Below are 23372 nucleotides of genomic sequence, written 5' to 3' on the forward strand. Positions count from 1 at the left end.
GTGTTTCTAATCAACAGTTGGATAAATGTAATTCACATGTTTAAGTTTCTATAACTGATCATTATTTGGCCAGAACTAAGCTTTGTATTTATTTCAAAAAAAAATTACGATTTCAAAAGAAATTGTGTGAATCTGTACATTTTATTAATTACTTTATATTCAGTATTTTTTCTTTTTAAATATAATTGAATCTACAAATTCAATCAGCACTATAAGTATACATATCGCCTAGAGCAGAATTTACAACCTGCTGTCAATTATTATACCTTTGTGACTTAATCGGTTGAACCATTTTTCCTATCCAGTAATTATTTCAAATGCTCCCAAGTCCATTTCCAATTTACTTGATACTTTCATTTTCTTAAATCTGTATGTTAGCTCTTGATGGAACAACCGAACACTATTAATTTTACCTAGATATAGGGACCTGGGGCTCACCTACAAGAGTCTGAAACACAGAACGAAAAAATAACTAGTTAAAAAGATAAAATAAATCTTGAAATGTAAGTTACCAGTAGCAAACACAAAGCACATTTACAAAGGAATACATCACAAAAATGCTTGATCTTTGAAATAAATACAAAGTTCTGGCCAAATAAAGATCAGCTGTAGAAATTTAAACATGTGAATTACAGATTTATAGTAGAATTGAGATTGAGATTTTTTTTATACTCAGCAACAGGATAGAAATTTAATATGGTTTCTAATCAACAGTTGAATAAATGTAATTCACATGTTTAAATTTCTACAACTGATCTTTATTTGGCCAGAACTAAGCTTTGTATTTATTTCAAAGATCAAGCATTTTTGTGATGTATTCCTTTGTAAATGTGCTTTGTGTTTGCTACTGGTAACTTACATTTCAGGATTTATTTTATCTTTTTAACTAGTTATTTTTCCGTTCTGTGTTTCAGACTCTTGTAGGTGAGCCCTAGGTTCCTATATCTAGGTAAAATTAATAGTGTGTCTGGGAAACAAACCTGTTACTAGTTCTATCCATGCCTTCACTGGATCTTTCTTGTGGCAAAATAACACTATGCTAGACCTTGTTTTAGGCTTTAACTGCCAAACAAATGTAGTAAACAGTAATAGAACAAGCGAATAGTACATTTTACAGCATTTCAAATTAGTTAGCTCCTTGTAATTAAAAATTAATAGCAACCTCTTTGGTAAACGATGCTGAAATTAATGTTCTTATTTGGTTGGTTCTTTCTGCTCTCCAGCTATGGAAGCGATCTGACTTAACTAGCTCTCTGCCCAAATTCCAGGCACTCTGATTTGGGGTGGAAAAGCAGGAAGATAAATAGCTTTGAAACAACTGCCAGGCTCTCTTGATTTTAACTAACAAAAGCAACTGTTAATCAAATAAATATTTCAACAAATTGCACAACATGTTTATCAATTTTTAGACAAACCAAAAGATTATTGTATCAAAATATGAGCCAGAACATTCTTTTGTAAAACTCATTTTTAACCCTTGTGTACCGTGACCGAATTAAAGAAGTCACTACAATGCGAATTCATAGACAAAATGCTTTCCTTTTGTTAGTGTTTTTGAACAGGGTGCCTCAATGACCAGAAGATGTTGAGTTTTTTTTAATAGTTTCTTAATCTTTCTCCTTCATCCTTCTCTTCACCCCCCCCCCCCCCCCCCCCTCCTTTTCCACACTATGAGAGCCATGGTATGTTTAGTTAGGACAATCAATGTGACTGAATACCATTCTTTAGTTCCTCCCAAATTGATAAGACCTTCACTTTTAGCATTGGAAGCCAGGGTGCTAAATCTAGTATTAATGGAGTTCTAATTGCAACCTCCCAATTACTAGTGAAAGCTTATTCAAAGACAGACTTCATAGAGGCAGGGTGTGAGACTGTGATGACTCCGTAACTTTTTCTGAAGAAATCCAGTTAATATTTTTCATCAAATGTTATGGTCTATGTTTGTCATTGACGCAGTTAATCTGCTACTTAAAATTTAGATCAACTTCCTTGATTTTAAACTTCATACAGATGTACCAGACAAAAACTGCTGTTGGATGTAAACAGTAACATAACGAAGTTCATGTTTAAAAATGTTAGTTGGGTTTAAAAAAAATTCATGCTGGTACCTTTTTTCCCCTTTAGGATCTGGTTGCACGTCTTGATGATCTGGGAGGTATTTATCTTCAGTTTGAGGAGGGGTTAGAAACAACAGCTTTGTTTGTGACTGCTGCATATAAGCTGTCTGACCATGCTGGAATGGAGCCTGCAATCAAAGAGGTAAGCGAAGCTGAAGAAACTGGCCATATTAAAGCGCTAATGCTGAGTTCATTTAAAAGGAACAAGGCAGGGTGCTTTTTATAATTGAATTTTCAAACATTCGCATGCACATTTTGCAAAGACACTGTACATTTTTATTGTGTGTGCTAACGTGAAGAGTTCATTTATACATCTAGGTTTCTGTTTAAAGTACTCTCCACATGGGATGTGTATGTGTGTGGATAAAGTAGTTACAAATGAATGCTTGCTTTTTATAAGATATGGCCTTTCATAACTATGCCCACCTTCCACATCCCGGTTGGTCTTGTGACATCAGGTACAAGGAAAAGCAACGTACATGTCCAGCAGCTCCAGTTATTTTAGTGGGACCAGAATTTTGGAACAGTCTGCAAGCTGACCTGGAACCGTCTAATTCGCGAATACTATAATATATAACTGCAATGGTTTGATTTGTTCATAACTGATGTGTTTTCACTCGAGTGATCATATAAGAAAATTATTTAGAAAAATCATATGATCTGGAGGCACTAATTCAAGATGTTATGGTCATTTTTGTGACATTCCCATTCCCGTTCAGTTTGTTTACAAATCAAGTTTTTCTGCCTCCTTGATCATGATGCACTGGTCAGATATGTAGTAATGTTGTCCTTCCTGCTTAGAATGATGAAGTCACTCTAATTTAAAGCCTTGGCACAGTGGTAACACTCCTGCCTCCCTAAGTCAGGTTCAAGATCCACGCGAGACCCCAGAACTGCGCACAGTTCTCCAACTTTGGTCATATTAAGGGTTTATATTGAATCACCATTACAGCCACAGCTTTGCTTGAGCTTTGGGCTTGTTTAGTGTCCATTCCCTACCGTGTTGTACAGGAGGAAGAGGGTCTAGGCTAGTATTTGAGCTACAGTTCTGAGATTGTTTTAATTTGTTTGGATGGACTTTACAGCACAATAGCACTATGGACAGACATTCACTCAGTCGCAAGAATTGCACTAGATTTATCGTGTTCTATCAATTTAATTAGTTTGTGGCTGAAAATTTTATACACACACAGAAATAACCTTGTCATTCTAGCCAGAATCATTTTTTAACTATTGGTTATGTTAAATATTGCTTTGGAGGATGTATATATTATGCAGACTAAGTAATTGATTCTGATCTTGAGCAGCCTATTAAGATAAATAGAACACTGAGATACCAAGATATTGTGTTGATTTTTGTTTTATGCACATTTGTAAATCTGCAAAATTCAGTGTTGCTTTTTTAATTTCAGGATCAAGTCATTCAGCTCGTTAATGCTGTTTTCAGTAAGAAACATTATACTACACTGTCTGAGGCCTTCAGCGTTGCCTGTGCTGCTGCAACTTTGTCCCAGAATCAGTACCACGTTCCAATTATTGTAGCAACAGAAGGACTTGCCTCTGTTTCCCATAAGAAGCCCAGCCTGAAGGTAACTGCCATTTCATCTGCATAATCTTGAGTTAACTTAGTTCAACTTCTGTAAAGGTAACTTTATTGTCCAAACTGAGAAACTTTCCTCTTACTGAGGTGTTAGGAATTTGAATCTGCTCTCGGTACCTTCTCTAGTTCAGTAGCTTCACTCGTTGCCTCAAATGATCCGCGCATCTCGGGAGTTGACTCTCGCTGCCCTACATCGACTTGTACATTAATGTGCCTGGAATGGAAGGATGTAAGAAAACGTCCCCTTGTGACCTGAGCACAAAAAAAATATCGAGGTTGACACTCCAGTGCAGTGCTGAGGGAAGCACTGCACTGTCGGAGGTGTCGTCTTTCAGCTGAGACGTTAAACCGAGGCCCTGTCTGCTCTCTTGGGTGGACGTAAAAGATCCCATGGCACTATTTTGAAGAAGAACAGGGGAACTATCCCTGGTGTCCTGGCCAATATTTATCCCTCAATCAACATAACAAAAACAGATTATCTGGTCATTGTCACATTGCTGTTTATGGGAGCTTGCTATGTGCAACTTGGCTGCAACGTTTCCCACATTACAACAGTGACTGCACTCCAAAAGTACTTAATTGGCTTTAAAGCGCTTTGAGACATCTGGTGGTTGTGAAAGGTGCTATATAAATCCAAGTCTTTCTTTTGCAAATATATTTCTTCAATTTCTCCAAAGATGAACCAAGCCAAACACTTGGTGAGATGAGGCTTAATAAGAAAAGATAAGCCACTTTATTAGATGAACATACAAAGTAAAGTTATGATTGGATTCCCTTATTTCAGTCAATACAATTTGTCTTTGCACAATATAAAATCATGAACACCTTACACTTCTCCACATCAGTGGGTCATCTTACTTAATTAAAACACAATAACCCCTTTGCATTTTGGCTATAGCCCAGGGCACAACCTCCTTTCCATGCAGTCTCTTGTCTTTTATTCAGCCTCTTCTCCATATTTACGAAGGGATATACTTGCTTTGGAGGCAGGTCAGAGAAGGTTCACAAGGTTGATTCCAGAGATAAGAGGGTTGACTTATGAGGAAAGGTTGAGAAGGTTGGGCCTCTACTCATTGGAGTTCAGAAGAATGAGAGGTGATTTTATTGAAACGTATAAGATTGAGGGGGCTTGACGAGGTGGATGCAGAGAGGATGTTTCCACTGATGGGCGGGGAGGGGGAGGAGGGAGACTAGAACTAAGAGGCATAATCTTAAAATAAGGGGCCGCCCATTTAAAACTGAGATGAGAAATTTCTTCTTTGAGTGTTGTGGATCTGGAATTCACTGCCTCAGAGAGCTGTGGAAGCTGGGACATTGAATAAATTTAAGAAAGAAATTGACAGTTTCTTAAACGATAAGGGGTTATGGTGAGTGGGCAGGGAAGTGGACCTGAGTCTACGATCGGATTAGTATTAAATGGCGGAGCAGGCTGGAGGGGCCCATGGCCTACTCCTGCTCCTATTTCTTATGTTCCTCTGGATCCTCTCCCTTCCTCAGCAGCTTCCCCACATCTCTCTGTCTCCCTCTTCATGTGGTTTCTCACACATTGAATTTGAGGTTGTTTTTGATTATCAATCAAGCTGATGAATTGCTTGATTTTGCACAGGGGGGGGAATCAACTTCTGTTTAGCATATTAATCACCCTTTGTCTCCCTCAAAAAAACATTAAACGTAACTCTTATTTTCAAACCCTTTCTATAGAAAATTGGGCAAAACATCCTGAAATATGTTGAGATTTTGGTCAAATTATGGTACATGTTGAAACTGCACACTTTTAAGGCTTTGCTTATCGAAACGTGAAACTGGTGAAGGACCCAGGTAATTGAGAGCGTGTGCCATTTTATAAGAACAGGAACATTATAAAATGGAAAATCGAATGTAGTCATGTCACTTTAAGATTCTGAATTGTTGAAATGGATGTTGGGATCAGTTACTAATTATAATTCTGGATTCCAGAGGCAGGAAATGACACCACTGATGGCTGCAGGCTGCATTTTCTGGTGAGAGTTGTAGGAAAATGTAGCTCTCAGCAACTGCTTTCCCATCTCCTCCCTTCACGCATGCGTCCCTCACTCCCACCGTGTCATGAACCTATTCACCTTCTCACTAACCCCGCCCCTTCCTACCATCCTGTCACTAACCTGGACCTCCATCCACTCACTCCCCTCAAGGGTGGATGGTAGGTGCTAGAGCACTTGTGCCCTCTGTCTCCCCCTACCTGTTGTCCTCAAAAAGTACATTGTTCACTTTCAAAATTCAGCTTTTTAAAAGAAAATTACGATGAGGAAATCTTTAGTCCTTTGCTTGTCTTGTTTCTTTTTCCTTTCTTATTGCATTTACTTTCTCACCACTTTTTTCTCTTTCTCTTCACTGTCATTGACTTTATTTCTCTTTCCTTCTGTTTAATAAACTTTCTAAAGTTTATATAACAAAAAATACAAAAGCCGCAACTGATGTATAATCAGTACAATCTTTTCTCTTTTTTTTTTTACAAAATCACTCAATTTTTTCCTGAATAAAACTTCAAATGTTTTTTTTTAAAGCAGCTGAGCAAAAACTACTTGAAGCTGAAGAAAAATATTTCAGGAGTTCAGCTGACTAAACTGCACACGCAAATTGCGCAATCATCAATCTGGGCAAAAGATATCAAGTTCAGTCCCAGGATTTTGGGAGAATTTGAGGTCTTCAAGTGGAAACTAGTAAAACCGTTAAACAGCATGAAAGATAACTCAGTGGATTAGTTTAATCCTTTTAAAATTTTTGTTTAAAAATGTATTTTGAACATTAGACAGTATGGTTATCATTAAAAGAAAAAAATAGCAAACAACACTTTTTTTCTGTGATGAATTTAAGTAACTTGTAAGGAAAATATAAAACTTCATCACATGTGACAGAAGCCCATGATATTTCAATGTCCAGATTAAAATGAAAAATTCTATTAAAGCATCACCTAAAGACATGATGAGGAATCCTGGTAGCTAACTTGACATTTTAATATTGGAAATCCTGTCAGAGGTTTCTGTTTCTGAGGGTGCCCACGACGCATGTATGATTTTAACATATAGGTAGATTCTGGATAGCTATAACGAGATAGTACAATATATAGGGCCCAAGTTTCCACATGATTTGCGATTGATTTTTAGGAGCAACTGGTGGAGAACGGACTATCTTAGAATTTGCAATTCTCCACATTTCTTTTTCTGCAGTTCTAGTCAGGTAGAACAGTTCTACTTTGGAACAGAATTTTTTCTTCAAAAGGGGACATGTCCGGCCACTGATGCCTGATTTGAAAGTTTCCACAGTGAAAATGTACTCCAAACTAAAGTAGAATGGAGCAAGTGAAGATTTTTGTAGAACTGAAAAAACTTGTTCTACACATTAAAAAATCAGGCGCAGGTTACAAATCAGGCGTCCAGAACGAGGGGGGGGGGGAAAGGGAACTCATTAAATTCTACAATAAATCCTTATTTATACTTCTACAAATATTATACAAATAAATCCAACCTGAATAAACATTTATAAGCAAAGAAAAGATTAAATAAACCATCTTCCTACCTGTGTGAAAGTGCTTCAGCCAGGAAGAATGGTGCAGCAAGCCTCACAAAACAAGGGAGCCGAACGAACGCGGGCGGGGGGAGGAGGGAGAGAGCCGACCGAACGCGGGTGGGGAGGGGGAGGAGGGAGCCGACTGAACGCGGGAGGGAGGGAGGGAGAGAGCCGACCGAACGCGGGAGGGAGGGAGGGAGGGAGGGAGCCGACCGAACGCGGGGGGGGGGGGGGGATGGAGCCGTTCCAGACGGCTGGCGGGAAAGAGAGAAGGCTACAGGAAGCCTCAGAAATTGAGGAGCCATTTCCCGACGGCAAAAGGGGGAGGTCGTCGGGAAACGGCTACCTCAACTTTCTGAGGCTTCCTGCACCCTTCTCACTGCTACAAGAAGCCTCTGTGCTGATGGCAATGTACTTTTATTAAAAAATGTTCAAAAACTAAACAGCTACAAAGAACTACAAAAATGGCCGAGTGCCAATGTTTTTTTCACACTGAGCATGCGCAAACGCTCCAACGCGCACGTGCAGCGTTGCCGGCAGGAAAAAAACTAATTTAAATAGTACCCGCCCCCTCCCACTTACAAAATCGGTGCGAGTAGGCTCCGCCCCCCTGGGCGCCACGCCAAGCAGGCAGGGCGCTTCAGAATCGCTCGTTTTTTTTTCCGCCGCCGTTTTAGGCGCGAAAAACGAGTGCCCAGCTCAGAGAGGCGCCCATTTTTTATCATGTGGAAACTTGGGCCCATGCTGTCAGCAAGATCGGCTCTAGTAGTACTTGCTAAATTTCCAAAAGAAACAAAGTAAAATCACAGCAGAAACTACTATTTTAACATAACTGCTGCACTGGGAAAGCTTTGCCTATTCTTGTTGCCCTGTGAAATAAGAGCAAATTTGTGGAACCAATCCTGGCTGAGAAGCTCATAGTCTTGACTAATTTTGGAGCAACAGTGATGGTGACGAGCGAGGAGCTGGACTTATTTTTGGGTCAAAGAAGAATATGCAAGTTGTGGGCATCTAAAGGATAAGAATCACTTTTACACTTTTGCAAGACTGCATCTGAAAAAGTTAACTGTTGTGAAGTTGTGCTGTTTTATTATTTCCATTGATTGAAAAAAAATGTGAATCCAACTGGCTAAATGACTAACCATTTAAATGCTCAGTAATTTCAACACACAGTACATATACTGTATAACTATTTTGTGATTAGGAAAGGATTGCACTTGACACTTATTCAGGTTACTGAACAAAATTGATGACTTTTATGGAGTGTTTAATTGGACATATTAATATTCTATCGTCTTATATCTGTTTTTGGAATTTAAAAGTAAATGATGGGAAATTTAATGGCAGCAGCTAATAAACCTGTGTGTGGTGGGGCTTCAGTCAGTAGAAGCGATGATAAGTTTGCAATTGGGTTGTAACTTAAACAAATACTTTTGTCAGATCTGATCAACATTGTCATTAAACCTGCTGACAAGTGTGGCGCTGTTGTTTGGCGAACTGAGTTCTACCTTACGGAGGCTGAACAGCAACTCTCTGACACCTCCTCCTGGACCATGACCCCACTACCCAACATCTGGCCATCATTTCCGAGATTGTCACTAACCTCATCTCCTCTCTGGAGATCTTCCCTCTGCGGCTGCCAATCTCATCGTTCGCCCAACCATGCACAGCCCGCTTCTACCTCCTTCCCAAGATCCACAAGCAGGACTCCCCTGGTAGACCCATCGTTTCAGCTTGTTCTTGCCCCACGGATCTTATCTCTTCCTATCTTGACTATTTTCTTTTCCCCTTACCCAGTCTCGTCCTACCTACATCGGAGACGCTTCCGATGCCCTCCACCAATAACAGTTTCCAGTATCCTGGCCCCAACCGTCTCATTTTCACTATGGACGTCCAATCCCTCTACACCTCCATCACCTACCAGGACGGCCTAGGGTGCTCCACTTCTTCCTTGAACAGAGGCCCAACCAGTCCCCATCCATCACCATCCTGGCTGAACTTGTTCTCACATTGAACAACTTCTCATTTGACTCCACTCACTTCCTCCAAATTAAAGGTGTTGCTATGGGAACCTGCTATGCTTATCTTTTCGTGGGATATGTGGAATATTATTTGTTCCAGTCCTACTCTGGTCCCCTCCATCATCTCTTTTTCCAGTACATTGATGACTGTATTGGTGTCGTCTCCTGCTGTCGCCCTGAATTAGAAAATTTCATTCACTTTGCATCCAATTTCCACCGCTCCCTTACCTTCATTTGGTCCATCTCCGACTCTTCCCTTCCCTTCCTCGACTTCCCTGTCTCTATTTCTAGGCCATTGACAAGCATTCATTATAAGCCCACTGACTCCCACAGCTACCTGGACTACCTCTCGCCCCGCTTCCTGTAAGGACTCCATTCTATTCCCCCAGTTTCTCCCTCTCCATCGCATCTGTTCTGATGATGCCACCTTCCGTACTAGTGCATCTGATTTGTCTTCCTTTTTCCTCAGCCGAGGGTTCCCCTCTACCATGGTGAACATGGCACTCAACCTTCTCTGTCCTATTTCCTGCACTTCTGCTCTCACCCTGTCCCCTCCCTCCCAGAACCACGATGGGGGTTCCTCTTGTCCTCGCCTTCCACACCACCAGCCTCCACATTCAACGGATCATCCTCTGCCATTTCTGCCATCACCAGAGTGATCCCACCACCAAACACATCTTCCTTTCCCCTCCCCTCCACTCAGCATTCCGAAGGGACCACTCTCTCCCTGACACCCTGGTGCACTCCTCAATCACTCCAAAACCCACTCTCCTCACGGCACCTTCCCATGCAAGCGCGGGAGATGCAACACGTACACTTTTACCTCCTCCCTTCGCACTCTCCAGGGCCCCAAACACTCATTCTAGGTGAAACAGCAATTCACTTGTACTTCTTTCAATTTAGTGTACTGTATTCACTGCTCATGATGCAGTCTCTACATTGAGGAGATCAAACACAGATTGGGTGACTGCTTTGCGGAACACTTCCATTCAGTTCGTAAGCGTGACCCCGAGCTTCCGGTCACCTGGCACTTTAATTCTCCTCTCCGCTCCCACTCTGACCTCTCTGACCTCTCTGTCCTTGGCCTCTTGCACTGTTGCAACGAAGCTCAACGTAAGCTCGAGGAACAGCGCCTCATCTTTTGTTTAGGCACTTTACAGCCTTCTGGACTCTACATCGAGTTCAACAATTTCAGAGCATAACTTCTGCCCCTATTTTTTCCCCCCACGGCAGCTGTTGATTCTTCCTCTTCCATTTACATTTCATCTAGGCTCATCTTTTGTTTCTTAACTTGCCCCTTTACCATCTCCTTTTGTTTCTTAATCTCTGCTGCCTTCCATCCTATCGCAGACCTTCCCTTTTGTTTTCTCTTCCCCTCACCCCTTCCCCTACACTTGCTTAAAAATCAGTTGCATCTCTCGACCTGAAACGTTAACTCTTATTTCACTCTCCTCAGATGCTGCCTGACCTGCTGAGTATTTCCAGCATTTTCAGGTTTTTTTTCAGATTGCCAGCATCTGCAGTATTATGCTTTTGTACTTTTGTCAACAATTCTTTTACAGGATTCTGTGTGTTCTCTTGGTGTTTAGAGAAACAACAAAAAGGTAACTATGGCATTGAGCTGATTGGACAGATTCAGTGTTCCCGCACATGGTGTACCATCGAGATTCATCTTCTATATCCATAACAAGTGGCCAATTGTATTAACCTGTGTCCAAGATGTATTTTAAGAAGCAACAGCATTTGGCTTGCAGTTAGAAAGAATCTTCTTTGAGATGTATTCCTAAACTTGTCTTTTTCTCTAATTTTTACTTTTTCTGTGTTTTTCCAGTTGCGTGTGATGAATGTCATGTCCCATAATCTGATTTCAGCTAATGTTCAGCTTGAATATGCCAAGTCTATTTTGGCAAAAAACACAGTTCTTCAGCAATCATTCTTTGATTTGAAAGGGTAAGAATGAGGTTTTGTGGTTAATGCATACAGATAATATTTTCCTTTGTCTCTGTAGCCCACATCAAATGATTAATACCAAATGACATCATGCCATGGTCACACTATTGTAAATGTGAGGGTCTTGTATGTAATGATTTTAAATATGGGCAGTCTGATGGTCCCCAGTTAATACTGGGTGGGGGACCATGCAGTTAATACTGGGTGGGAGAACATGACACAACACTGAACTTCATTGGGGAGGCAATACAACATGGCTGATAGTGAAAGTGAGTAAACTTGAACTGGTGTAGTAGGAGGTACTGCTCCAAGATTATGGTTAAGGAGTGTTGCACCAGAGCAGAGAGGGATTTATATATCTGACCCCTGTTGCACCTGACCTGAAAAGCTTTGGTGTCTTGAGTGGCTTATCATAAAAATCCGCTGTATATTGTCTTAAAACTTGGTTCCTCCTTATTTGCCAGTTCTTTGACAGAACCTCCCAAGCCCACAATCTGTACCACATAGAAGGACAAGGGCAGCAGTCACATGCAAGTTCCCTTCCAAGTCATACAACATTCTGACTTGGAAATATATCACCGTTCCTTCATCGCTGGGTTAAAATCCTGGAACTCCATCCCTAACAGCACCGTGGGGGAGTACCTTTATCTCTCGGACTGCAGCTGTTCAAGAAGGCAGCTCACCACCACCTTCTCGGACAATTGGGGATGGGCAATAAATGCTGGCCTTTCCAGCAATGCCCACATCCCACGAATGAATAAAAAATAATCTGTTAGATTTATGTTTTTTTTTGAAGTTGGAGCAAGTTTAGATTTGATCAGAAACTTTTAGTCACTTAAGTGCAAGAATTCTTGTGAAAAAATAATTGTTTTTAAAAAGTGGTGATCTGGAATCAGGCCATCTCCAAATTAGGTACATTTGAACAGAGGAATGCACCTTGTTCAGTACATCTGTGCCATGGAATATTGGGATGTGGGTTCATGTCTGCAATTCCTACCTAAGTTCCTGAACTGAAGCCATGGTACTGTGGGAGGCTCCAAGGAAGGATCATGCCAGGATATGTTTACATTTTTTATTTAGCATGACAATGAAGTAACATCAACTGAGGTTGAGAGCAGGTCACCTGCCCACTATTGCCCTGGAATGGGACGTGGTGTAGTGAAACTGTCTGATGGAATGGAAAGAAAATAATGCACTTTTTTTTTAAAAAAACATCCATTTCAAAATTTAAGCATGTTTACACATGTTTTTGCTTTTCTACTGCAACTAATCCTCTAACTTTATAGAAAATCCCATGGATAGCATGCATTAATGCTTCTTGAATTATTGACACTTTATCTAAAATAAATGATTTAAAATATTTGTTGACTATCAAAGGGATAACATTTTTAATTTTCATTGTTTCATTAGTGATCTCTTTGAATTGAATTTTATGGAGGTAAAGCCACCAAGTGGATATTATGACTTCTCTGTCATTGTGGAGGGAGATAGCCGATTTATAGGAAACCACGTGGAGGTATGTGCATCGTTTTAAAATATAGAATAAAATGGCTGGTGCTATTGCAGGTTATATTTTTTCAGGGGCTCAGCAGCATTTGTCAAGAAACTGTTTTGAATAAAAAAGCTTCAGCATTAATTCCCACAACGGTGACAATTTCAAGTTGTTCATGAGTTAGCTGAAGATAATCTTAGGACTAATGACAAATTTGCTATTAACCAAACTTAAAAATGTAAAATAAAGTAAATATAATTTTGTTAATACACACCATACATTTTATCAGAAGTTTAATGTATGTGCTGGCTGTGAAGCCCATCAAAGTACAGTCGAATCCTTCTAAGTTGAATACCAATGGCACTGGGAAAGATCAAGTAGATCAACTTGGGGAGATGGTGAAAATGAGAAAATTGTACTTGATCTTTTTGTAACTGATGTAGAAATGCAGGGGCATTGGTGAGGGTTTATTTTATGGATTGTTTCAGAGAATTGACAGCTCAAATTCATTGGCATACCTATCAAATAGTTAGAGCCTGGGATATCAGCTATTGCTGTAAGCCCCATGCTTTAGTGTGTTGTAATGTACATAAATGACAAGTTTACCGCTACATCCAAATTACTGACGGTAGACTTAGTGAAAAAGTGGTTGGGACCAAGGAAAAATGGGCTACCCAGCAGGGTGGTTGAATTTGTGGGACGTAATTCTCCGCACCATTGGTTTTTCAAACAGGGCTTTGAAACAGACATTTAACAGTTATCTGAGCTATAAGGCTTGTAATTTATGGTTCCTTTTCTGAATTTTTCATCCTTGCCTGCACTCCTTAGCTTAGCTGAAACCAATTGTTTGCTGCTGTGTGAGCATAAACTGGGTGACTTGACTGGATAAAGGGGAACCAGTAGATAGCGTGTATTTGGATTTCCAGAAGACATTCAATAAGGTGCCACATAAAAGGTTACTTCACAAGATAAGAGCTCACAAGATAAGGGGTAAGCCATTTAGGACCGAGATGAGGAGAAACTTCTTCACCCAGAGAGTGGTGAACCTGTGGAATTCTCTACCACAGAAAGTTGTTGAGGCCAATTCACTAAATATATTCAAAAAGGAGTTAGATATAGTCCTTACTACTAGAGGGATCAAGGGGTATGGCGAGAAAGCAGGAATGGGGTACTGAGGTTGCATGTTCAGCCATGAACTCATTGAATGGCGGTGTAGGCTCGAAGGGCCGAATGGCCTACTCCACCTATTTTCTATGTTGGGGGTAATGTATTAGCATGGATAGAGCAATTGGATAACTAACAGAAAACAGAGTCAGGAAAAATGGTTAATTTTCAGATTGGCAAACTGTAACTAGTGGGGTGGCACAGGGATCAGTGTTGGGGCCTCAACTATTTACAATTTATATTAATGGCTTGGATGAAGAGACCAAGTGTAATGTAGCCAAATTTGCATTTGATGCAAAGATAGGTGGGAAAGCAAGTTGTGAGGAGGACGTAAATAATCTGAAAAAGGATATAGATAGGCTAAGTGAGTGGGCAAACATTTAGCAGATGAGTATAATGTGTGAAAATGTGAGGTTATCCACTTTGGTAGGAAAAATAAAAAAGCAAATTATTATTTAAATGGGGAGAAATTACTAAATGCTGAGATACAGAGGGATCTGGGGTCCTTGTGCATGAAATGCAAAAAGTTAGCATGCAGGTACAGCAGATAATTAGGAAGGCAAATGGAACATTGGCCTTTATTGCAAGGGGGATGGAGTATACAAGTAGGGAAGTCCTGCTACAACTGTACAGGGAGCTGGTGAGACCACACCTGGAGACTGCATGCAGTTTTGGTCTCCGTATTTAAGGAGGGATATACTTGCTTGGAGGCAATTCAGAGAAGATTCACGAGGTTGATTCCTGAGATGAAGGGGTTGTCTTATAAAGAATGATTGAGCAGGTTGGGCCTATACTCATTGGAGTTTAAAAGAATGAGAGATGATCTTATTGGAACATATGATTCTGAGGGGGCTTGACAGGGGGTAGATGTAGAGAGGATATTTCCCCTCATGGGGAATCTAGAACTAGGGGGCATAGTTTCAGAACAAGGGTCGCCCATTTAAAACGAAAATGAGGTGGAATTTCTTCTCAGGGTCTTGAATCTTTGGAATTCTCTACCCCAGAGACCGGTGGAGGCTGGGTCATTGAATATATTTGAGGTGGAGTTAGGCAGATTTTTGAATGATAAGGGAGTCAGGGGTTATGGGGAGCATGCAGGAAAGTGAAGTTGAGGCCAGAATCAGATCAGCCATGATCTTATTGAATGGCAGAGCAGGCTCAGGGGGCCAAATGGCCTACTCTTGCTCCTATTTCTTATGTTCATGTGTTCCAATATATGGGAAAATGATTGGATTCCATTCAGTTCAACAATGCCACGCAAGGAAAGCAAAAGAATTAAAATAGTGTTGAACAGATGTCTTTATGACATGTTACCAAGTAAGGTAATATCAGGGTATCTAATTTCAGCATAATGCAATGTTATAATTGGTGGTGTGGCAGCTCAATAATAATATTCCACCTTTTTGTTTTCCCTTGCTCCTCCAGAGCATTTCTGTTCCGGTTTATCAACACAGTAATGAGCACTTACCATATTTTGAACTGTTTTCTGTAGTCTGCCCTTAAAAATACTTGTTTTAAAAATGAGGGGGCTTAGAATCATCTATTGCATGTCTGCAAGAAGTGATGATGCCTTCATAATGTTTTAAAATTAAGTTTTCACCAAACTTGACAAGTGACTCATCTAATCTTCAATACAAGATGAGCCAGAGCCTGAATCTGCCCTCGCCCAAGGAGAGGAGGGTTTGTGAGCTCTGTTCATATCTTTACACATTTTGTCATTAAAATTGAAACTGATAGGCTAGCTAGGCTGTTTTAAGAACTTTCATATTGTCACTCACAAAAATGTAGATCTTTATAGACTTCCATTTTAAAACGTGGTTGTATTAATAGGTCATTAGAACCATATACCTATGCTGCTTTTCCTATCTGTTGATACATTTGTTGATTTATCTTACACCTGTTCAGTTCTATAATTGTAACCCTGATCGAACTTATTTTTTAAAATCTAGCTCAAAGTCAAGGTTGCCACTGAAGTCGGTATTGCCAATGTTGACCTTTCGGTAGTTGACAAGGATCAGAGCATTGCACCAAAGTCCACGAAGTAAAGCAAACTCTATTATTACATCTACTGAAATATTTTTAAAATTACAACTCTTGTTTCTGAATTTTAAAAATGTACATGTTTAGGAATACTTTTTCAAATGTAGTCTTCAAATGTTCATTCCATTAGGGTGATTTATCCATCAAAAGCCAAGGGGGTCATTACTGCTGATGGTCACCAGAGCTTCGCTTTATCTTTCCAGTTGGCTGATGTGAACACTGGAGTTGAGCTTACTCCACACCAAGTACGTGCTGTACAGGCTGTGTCTTTTAGCATCTGTTTTTTTTTAAATGATGCATTGTTCTGGGATTGTTATTTTTTGATATGCAGAGTTTCTGTTCTAAAACCAGAACACACACACACTCTTAACCAAGACATGGGCGAGAGTTGAGGTGTTCATATTTATTTCAGGAAAAAATGTCAATCTTGACTAGAAAAAGACAATGTAAAACAGTACTTTCAAAAAAAAGGAGTGGTCTTGCCAGAAAATGCTGCTCAAATTAACATGTTTAGAGAGCATTGTTACTGGCAGATAACCCAACAATCCTGTTAAACTAGAAATAAAAACAGAAAATGCTGAAAACACTCAGCAGATCAGGCATCATCTGTGGAGAGAGAAAGCGAGATAATATTTCAGGTTGATGAGCATTCATCAGAACTGAATTCTGATGTTCTGATTGAAGGTCATCGACCTAAAACATTGGGCCCAAGTTTCCACACGATTAAAAAAACGGGCGCCCCTCCGAGCTGGGCGCCCGTTTTTCGCGCCTAAAACGGCGCCGGAAAAAAAACTCGCGATTCTGGAGCGTTCTGCAGTTCCTTGTCTGTTTGGCGCGGCGCCCAGGGGGGCGGAGCCTACACTCGTGCCGATTTTGTAAGTGGGAGGGGGCAGGTACTATTTAAATCAGTTTTTTTCCTGCCGGCAACGCTGCGCGTTGGAGCGTTCGCGCACGCGCAGTGTGAAGGAAACATTGGCACTCGGCAATTTTTGTTGTTCTTTGTAGCTGTTTAAATTTTGAACATTTTTTAATAAAAGCACATTGCCATCAGCACTTGCAGCCTTCTCACTGTCTCCTTCCCCCCTCCCCCGCGGAAAGGAAGGGAAGTCATTAAATTCTACAATAAATCCTTATTTATACTTCTACAAATACTTCTATAAATGTTTATTCAGGTTGGATTTATTTGTATAATATTTGTAGAAGTATAAATAAGGATTTATTGTAGAATTTAATGACTTCCCTTCCACCCCCCCCCCCCCCCCCCCTCCCTCGTTCTGGACGCCTAATTTGTAACCTGCGCTTGATTTTTTAATGTGTAGAACAGGTTTTTTCAGTTCTACAAAAATCTTCACTTGCTCCATTCTAAGTTAGTTTGGAGTGCGTTTTCACTGTGGAAACTTTGAAATCAGGCGTCAGTGGCCGGACACGACCCCTTTTGAAGAAAAAATTCTGTTCCAAAGTAGAACTGTTCTACCTGACTAGAACTGCAGAAAAAAAAATGTGGAGAATTGCGATTTCTAAGATAGTCCGTTCTCCACCAATTGCTCCTAAAAATCAGGCGCAAATCATGTGGAAACTTGGGCCCATTAACTCTGTTTTTCTCTCTACAGTTGCTGCCTGACCTGCTGAGTCTTCCTAGCATTTTCTGTTTTTATTTCAGATTTCCCTCGCATTATTATTTTACTTTTGTTTTACTGTTAAACTCGATCCCATGGCTACTTTTCTTCCCAATTTAATTGGATTTGTAGCAGTCCTTTACACCTCTGTAAAGAAATTAAGCATTTGTGAAGCTGTCCATTACTAAATAGGGGAATTAAAAAACTGAGGTGCACTCCCTCTTGTTCCCATTCGCTCCCTCTTACTCCCACTCTTCCCCCCCCCCCCCCCCGCTCTCTTCCCCACCCGCTCTCCGCACTCTTCCCTTCCCCGCTCTCCTCTCCCCCCACCCCGCTCTCTTTCCCTCCCCCACACTTTTCACCCCACCCTCCCCTCTCCTTCCCCCCCTCCCCCCACTCTCTTCTCCCCCCCTCCCACTCTCTTCCCCCCCCCCCTCCCCGCTCTCTTCCCCCCCCCTCCCCGCTCTCTTCCCCCCCCCTCCCCGCTCTCTTCCCCCCCCCTCCCCGCTCTCTTCCCCCCCCCTCCCCGCTCTCTTCCCCCCCCCTCCCCGCTCTCTTCCCCCCCCTCCCCGCTCTCTTCCCCCCCCTCCCCGCTCTCTTCCCCCCCCCTCCCCGCTCTCTTCCCCCCCCTCCCCGCTCTCTTCCCCCCCCTCCCCGCTCCCTTCCCCCCCCTCCCCGCTCCCTTCCCCCCCCTCCCCGCTCTCTTCCCCCCCCTCCCCGCTCTCTTCCCCCCCTCCCCGCTCTCTTCCCCCCCTCCCCGCTCTCTTCCCCCCCCTCCCCGCTCTCTTCCCCCCCCTCCCCGCTCTCTTCCCCCCCCTCCCCGCTCTCTTCCCCCCCCTCCCCGCTCTCTTCCCCCCCCTCCCCGCTCTCTTCCCCCCCCTCCCCGCTCTCTTCCCCCCCCTCCCCGCTCTCTTCCCCCCCCTCCCCGCTCTCTTCCCCCCCCCTCCCCGCTCTCTTCCCCCCCCCTCCCCGCTCTCTTCCCCCCCCTCCCCGCTCTCTTCCCCCCCCTCCCCGCTCTCTTCCCCCCCCTCCCCGCTCTCTTCCCCCCCCTCCCCGCTCTCTTCCCCCCCCTCCCCGCTCTCTTCCCCCCCCTCCCCGCTCTCTTCCCCCCCCTCCCCGCTCTCTTCCCCCCCCTCCCCGCTCTCTTCCCCCCCCTCCCCGCTCTCTTCCCCCCCCTCCCCGCTCTCTTCCCCCCCCTCCCCGCTCTCTTCCCCCCCCTCCCCGCTCTCTTCCCCCCCCTCCCCGCTCTCTTCCCCCCCCTCCCCGCTCTCTTCCCCCCCCTCCCCGCTCTCTTCCCCCCCCTCCCCGCTCTCTTCCCCCCCCTCCCCGCTCTCTTCCCCCCCCTCCCCGCTCTCTTCCCCCCCCTCCCCGCTCTCTTCCCCCCCCTCCCCGCTCTCTTCCCCCCCCTCCCCGCTCTCTTCCCCCCCCTCCCCGCTCTCTTCCCCCCCCTCCCCGCTCTCTTCCCCCCCCTCCCCGCTCTCTTCCCCCCCCTCCCCGCTCTCTTCCCCCCCTCCCCGCTCTCTTCCCCCCCTCCCCGCTCTCTTCCCCCGCTCTCTTCCCCCCCCTCCCCGCTCTCTTCCCCCCCCCCTCCCCGCTCTCTTCCCCCCCCCCCGCTCTCTTCCCCCCCCTCCCCGCTCTCTTCCCCCCCCTCCCCGCTCTCTTCCCCCCCCTCCCCGCTCTCTTCCCCCGCTCTCTTCCCCCCCCTCCCCGCTCTCTTCCCCCGCTCTCTTCCCCCCCTCCCCGCTCTCTTCCCCCCCTCCCCGCTCTCTTCCCCCGCTCTCTTCCCCCCCCTCCCCGCTCTCTTCCCCCCCCTCCCCGCTCTCTTCCCCCCCCTCCCCGCTCTCTTCCCCCCCCTCCCCGCTCTCTTCCCCCCCCTCCCCGCTCTCTTCCCCCCCCTCCCCGCTCTCTTCCCCCCCCTCCCCGCTCTCTTCCCCCCCTCCCCGCTCTCTTCCCCCCCCTCCCCGCTCTCTTCCCCCGCTCTCTTCCCCCCCCTCCCCGCTCTCTTCCCCCCCCCTCCCCGCTCTCTTCCCCCCCCCCCGCTCTATTCCCCCCCCCCCCCCCCCGCTCTCTTCCCTTCTCTCCCCCCCCCCCCCCTCCCCACTGTCTCTTTTCTCCGCCCCCCTCTGTCTCTTACTCCCCCCCCCACCCCCCAGAGCAGCAGTGCTTTGTTGCCTGGTTTAAAGTTGAAACTAGTTGACCATCAAATGCAGAGTTTGGCATGGACTTGCAGGGATGTCCACCCCCTTCCTTCACCAGTGATTGATTGTCTTGGCTATGAAGTGTGATGGCCGATTTCACCATTATCTTGTCACTTTCCAAATTGGTTTGAACTAATTTAAAGGAATGCTTTTGATGAGCTTTTTTTGGTATTTGAAAGCAAGTTGGATGATGGGAGGGATCCATTAGGTCAAAAGGGTCAAACAAAGCAGATTGAAGGAATTGGAGTGTGAAGCACATTGGTGCTACTTGCAAATTGATAATCCAAACTTGCATGACATAGCAGCAAGGCCTATGAACTACCGGGCTCTTAATACGTGGCATTGTAAGTATAGTATGCAGTCGCCAATGGGGCAAAATGCCACATTTTCTATCCAGTGATTGATTGCTATGTCTCAAGTCAAATGTTAACCTCAATACCTTACTTGGACATTGTTAAATGTCAGGATACATTGTAAATTTTCTATGTTTTAGACTTTTGTACGTCTCTACAATCAGAAGACTGAACAGGAAGTGGTGTTTGTGGCTGAACCAGACAGTAAAAATGTATACAAGTTTGACCTGGATGTGGTTGAAAGGAAGTCTGAATTTAATTCAGTCTCTGGAACCTATTCCCTCTTTTTGATAATTGGAGATGCAACACTTGAAAATCCAATTTTGTGGCACCTGGTAAGTCTGTGTTCTCCAATTGTAAATTGTTTACTATTCAAGATTCAATATTCAATGGAGATGACTCCTGCACAGTTTGATTAAATGACCTCTGCAATTTGCTGAGTATGTTGTTGGACTGCTTCGACATGTTTGCTAAACCATAAGTTAAAGTCCCATGGTTCCTGTGTTTTTTCTGATGCTAAGTTTACACTGAAGTCATCAAATCCGAAAGAAAAGGGCCTCCATGGGTGGAGAGATTGGGCTATTTGTCCAACTTCTGCCCAGCAAAAATGCCCTTGAAATTCTTGCGCTTGGTAAGGCCTGCTTTTTACAGCGTAAGAGTTTTAAAAGTAGAAAAATAAAATGTTATCACTCATTTATACATTTAAAAACCCTATCTAATAAGGTAAGTTTATTTTTAGTCCCGTTTAAACATATTTTTAAAAATTTCAAATTACATTTTTTTAAATATTTAATTAAATTGCGTTTTAGTTCATTTTAAATGTAATTTTTAAAAATGTATTTCATGTGTTTGTGTATATTTTAAGTGATCCCCATTCATATTTCTGGGAGTTCCGTACAAACGGAACCTCCATAAGTATGAATGAAGATTCCCTTCTTTTATTGGTTGGGCTGGCCCACATGATCTCAGGGGTGCTTACGAACCATATGCGCCCCAGGATACATGGGCCTCTACTCACGGGTACTCGGAGAGGCCCAGGAGCGCGAATCTACGAACCTCCCAGGCCACCAGGTAAATTCATCGATTTTTTGCAGGTTGGAGGCATCTGACCGCAATTTCTACCCCAGTGTGGTAAGTGTATGCTCCTTGCTTCATCTGGTTAATTTACCACGTGTTGACATTGTTACAAAAATGTTTTATGAATTGGCTACAAATAGAGTTTAAACCACTTAAGTTTGACTTTCCAAAATCTACCAATATTTTATCAACCCTTGTTGATCCATGTGAACTTATTTTAATTTTATTCTTTAATGCAGGTAAATTTAAAGATAAAATATGACCATTGACATTGTTGGGCATATCCTTGATTCCCTCGTGCTTAATGCCTGTTGTACTCCATAAGCTTTGTCCATTAGAGCTCATGTAATACTACACTATTAATACTATTTTCCATATCAATTCATCACTAAAAGAGATTCATATTTTGAGCTTTCTTTTCTACTTCACGAGTCCAGAACAGAGTTCACATGTCCCGTATTTAATGCTTAATGGTTATCTGTGAAAAGACTAAAGATCACGGTGCAGAAGAAGCAAATGTTCCATGATTCAGGACAGTCAGAACTCCATCTGATTGAACAGTGGCTGAAGATTGTGTTGGAGGAGTAATTTTGAGCATCCATTCCAGGTCCTGCTAAAAAAAACACAATTCTGAATCCGTTTTGTAGTTAATTTAATATTTTCAAAATTGAACTCTAAGTAGGAATGGTAACGGTTGGTCCACAGATAAGAGAATTTAGCATTTTGGATAATTTTATTTTCTCATTCCAATTAGAGATCTCCATTAGCACCCTCTATTTTGGTAACTGAATACTGTTCTAATGAGAATACAAAGTCTAAGGGAATCCTATTGAAATGCATTGAATTTCATTGCTCTCCGTTCAGTATGTTTATGGGTTGTTGAGCTCTATGTATTCGAATATTCAGAAGAAACTAAAGAGAAAAGAGCAACAATGGTGTAAAGAAACCAACCACTTTGGCACCAGTGCATCTGTGGTGCTGCTTACCGATACATAGAGTTCTGTGAAGGAACCATATAATTGTTTAAGTTCAAGTATAAGTATTTATTATTCCTAATACTTAACAAGCTCTAAAGTTTTTAATCATGATTTTCTGTGCAAAACAGCAAAAAATAATTGATTGGAGACCAGAGTTAAAGTAACTGTTGCCGATATGTAAGGTTGTGAAGTCTGCCACATATCAACCAGTGGACACAGCGCAAAGTTTCTCTACAATGCATTAGAATTATCAGTCTTGGCAATTAAAACTGTGAAAGTTGCTGTTGTCAAATATTTTATAGTTAGTTACAATTCTTCTGATACCAAACCTATGAGTACTAAATTATTTTTGTAGTTTGCACTAAGATTTCTAATCCACATTTCTGGTGGAAAAATACATTTGCTTAATTTCTTTCCAGTTCTAAAGCTGGGCTTTGGACTGCATGACCTTGCATGAGTTACTTCATATATTTGAAAGTGTGTCCAAAAATGAAAACCATTTAAGTCAGAACATGATGGCGACCAAGGCTTTTTGAGAATTTTTACAGTGTGAACAGTAACGCTTAACATTTAAAGAATTTATGTTCAGTTTTTTTAAATTCCTATCATAGGCTGATGTTGCAATTAAGTTTCCTGATGAAGAGGCTCCAACCCCAGTACAGACTCATAATCTCTTTGCCCCCAAGCCTGAAATTCAGGTAGGTGCTTGTGTAAGATTCAGCTACTAATGGGTATCATTCTAATAAAATGTCCAGCGAATAACAATATTATACTCTCTGAGTAGCAAAACGTTTTTACACTACACAGAATACTTCATGTTCTCTTTCTTGCATGCCATGTAGTTAAAATTCTAAAAGGTAAAGACTTGCATTTATATAGCACCTTTCATGATTACTGGATGTCCCAAAGTGCTTTACAGCCAACAAAGTACTTTTGAAGTGCAGTCACTTGCAATGTAGGAAATGCTGAAGCCAATTTGCACATAGCAAATTCCCACAAACAGCAATGTGATAATGACTCGATAATCTGTTTTAGTGATGTTGATTGAGGGATAAATATTGGCCAGGACCCCGGGGAGAACTCCCTTGCTCTTCAAAATAGTGCCATGGGATCTTTTACATCCACCTGACAGAGCAGACCAGTCCTCGGTTTAACGTCTCATCCGAAAGACGGATTCTTCATGAATTGCATTAACCAAATGACTCGTGCCACATGTGACAT

General features: G+C 42.6%; 1 protein-coding gene across 2 annotated transcripts in view; it reads left to right on the plus strand.

Annotated features, from left to right (window-relative positions):
• rpn2 (ribophorin II) overlaps positions 1-23372 on the plus strand; it is a 65817-nt gene that overhangs the window by 19975 nt on the left and 22470 nt on the right. For both annotated transcript variants that reach the window (XM_070896259.1, XM_070896261.1), the window contains exons 6-13: positions 2125-2259; positions 3530-3706; positions 11116-11234; positions 12645-12750; positions 15840-15931; positions 16061-16175; positions 20238-20432; positions 22763-22849. In XM_070896259.1, coding sequence (XP_070752360.1) covers positions 2125-2259; positions 3530-3706; positions 11116-11234; positions 12645-12750; positions 15840-15931; positions 16061-16175; positions 20238-20432; positions 22763-22849 — 1026 coding nt within the window. The remainder of the gene's footprint in view (positions 1-2124; positions 2260-3529; positions 3707-11115; positions 11235-12644; positions 12751-15839; positions 15932-16060; positions 16176-20237; positions 20433-22762; positions 22850-23372) is intronic.

This window comes from Pristiophorus japonicus, chromosome 12, assembly GCF_044704955.1.
Source record: "Pristiophorus japonicus isolate sPriJap1 chromosome 12, sPriJap1.hap1, whole genome shotgun sequence".
NCBI lineage: Eukaryota > Metazoa > Chordata > Chondrichthyes > Pristiophoridae > Pristiophorus > Pristiophorus japonicus.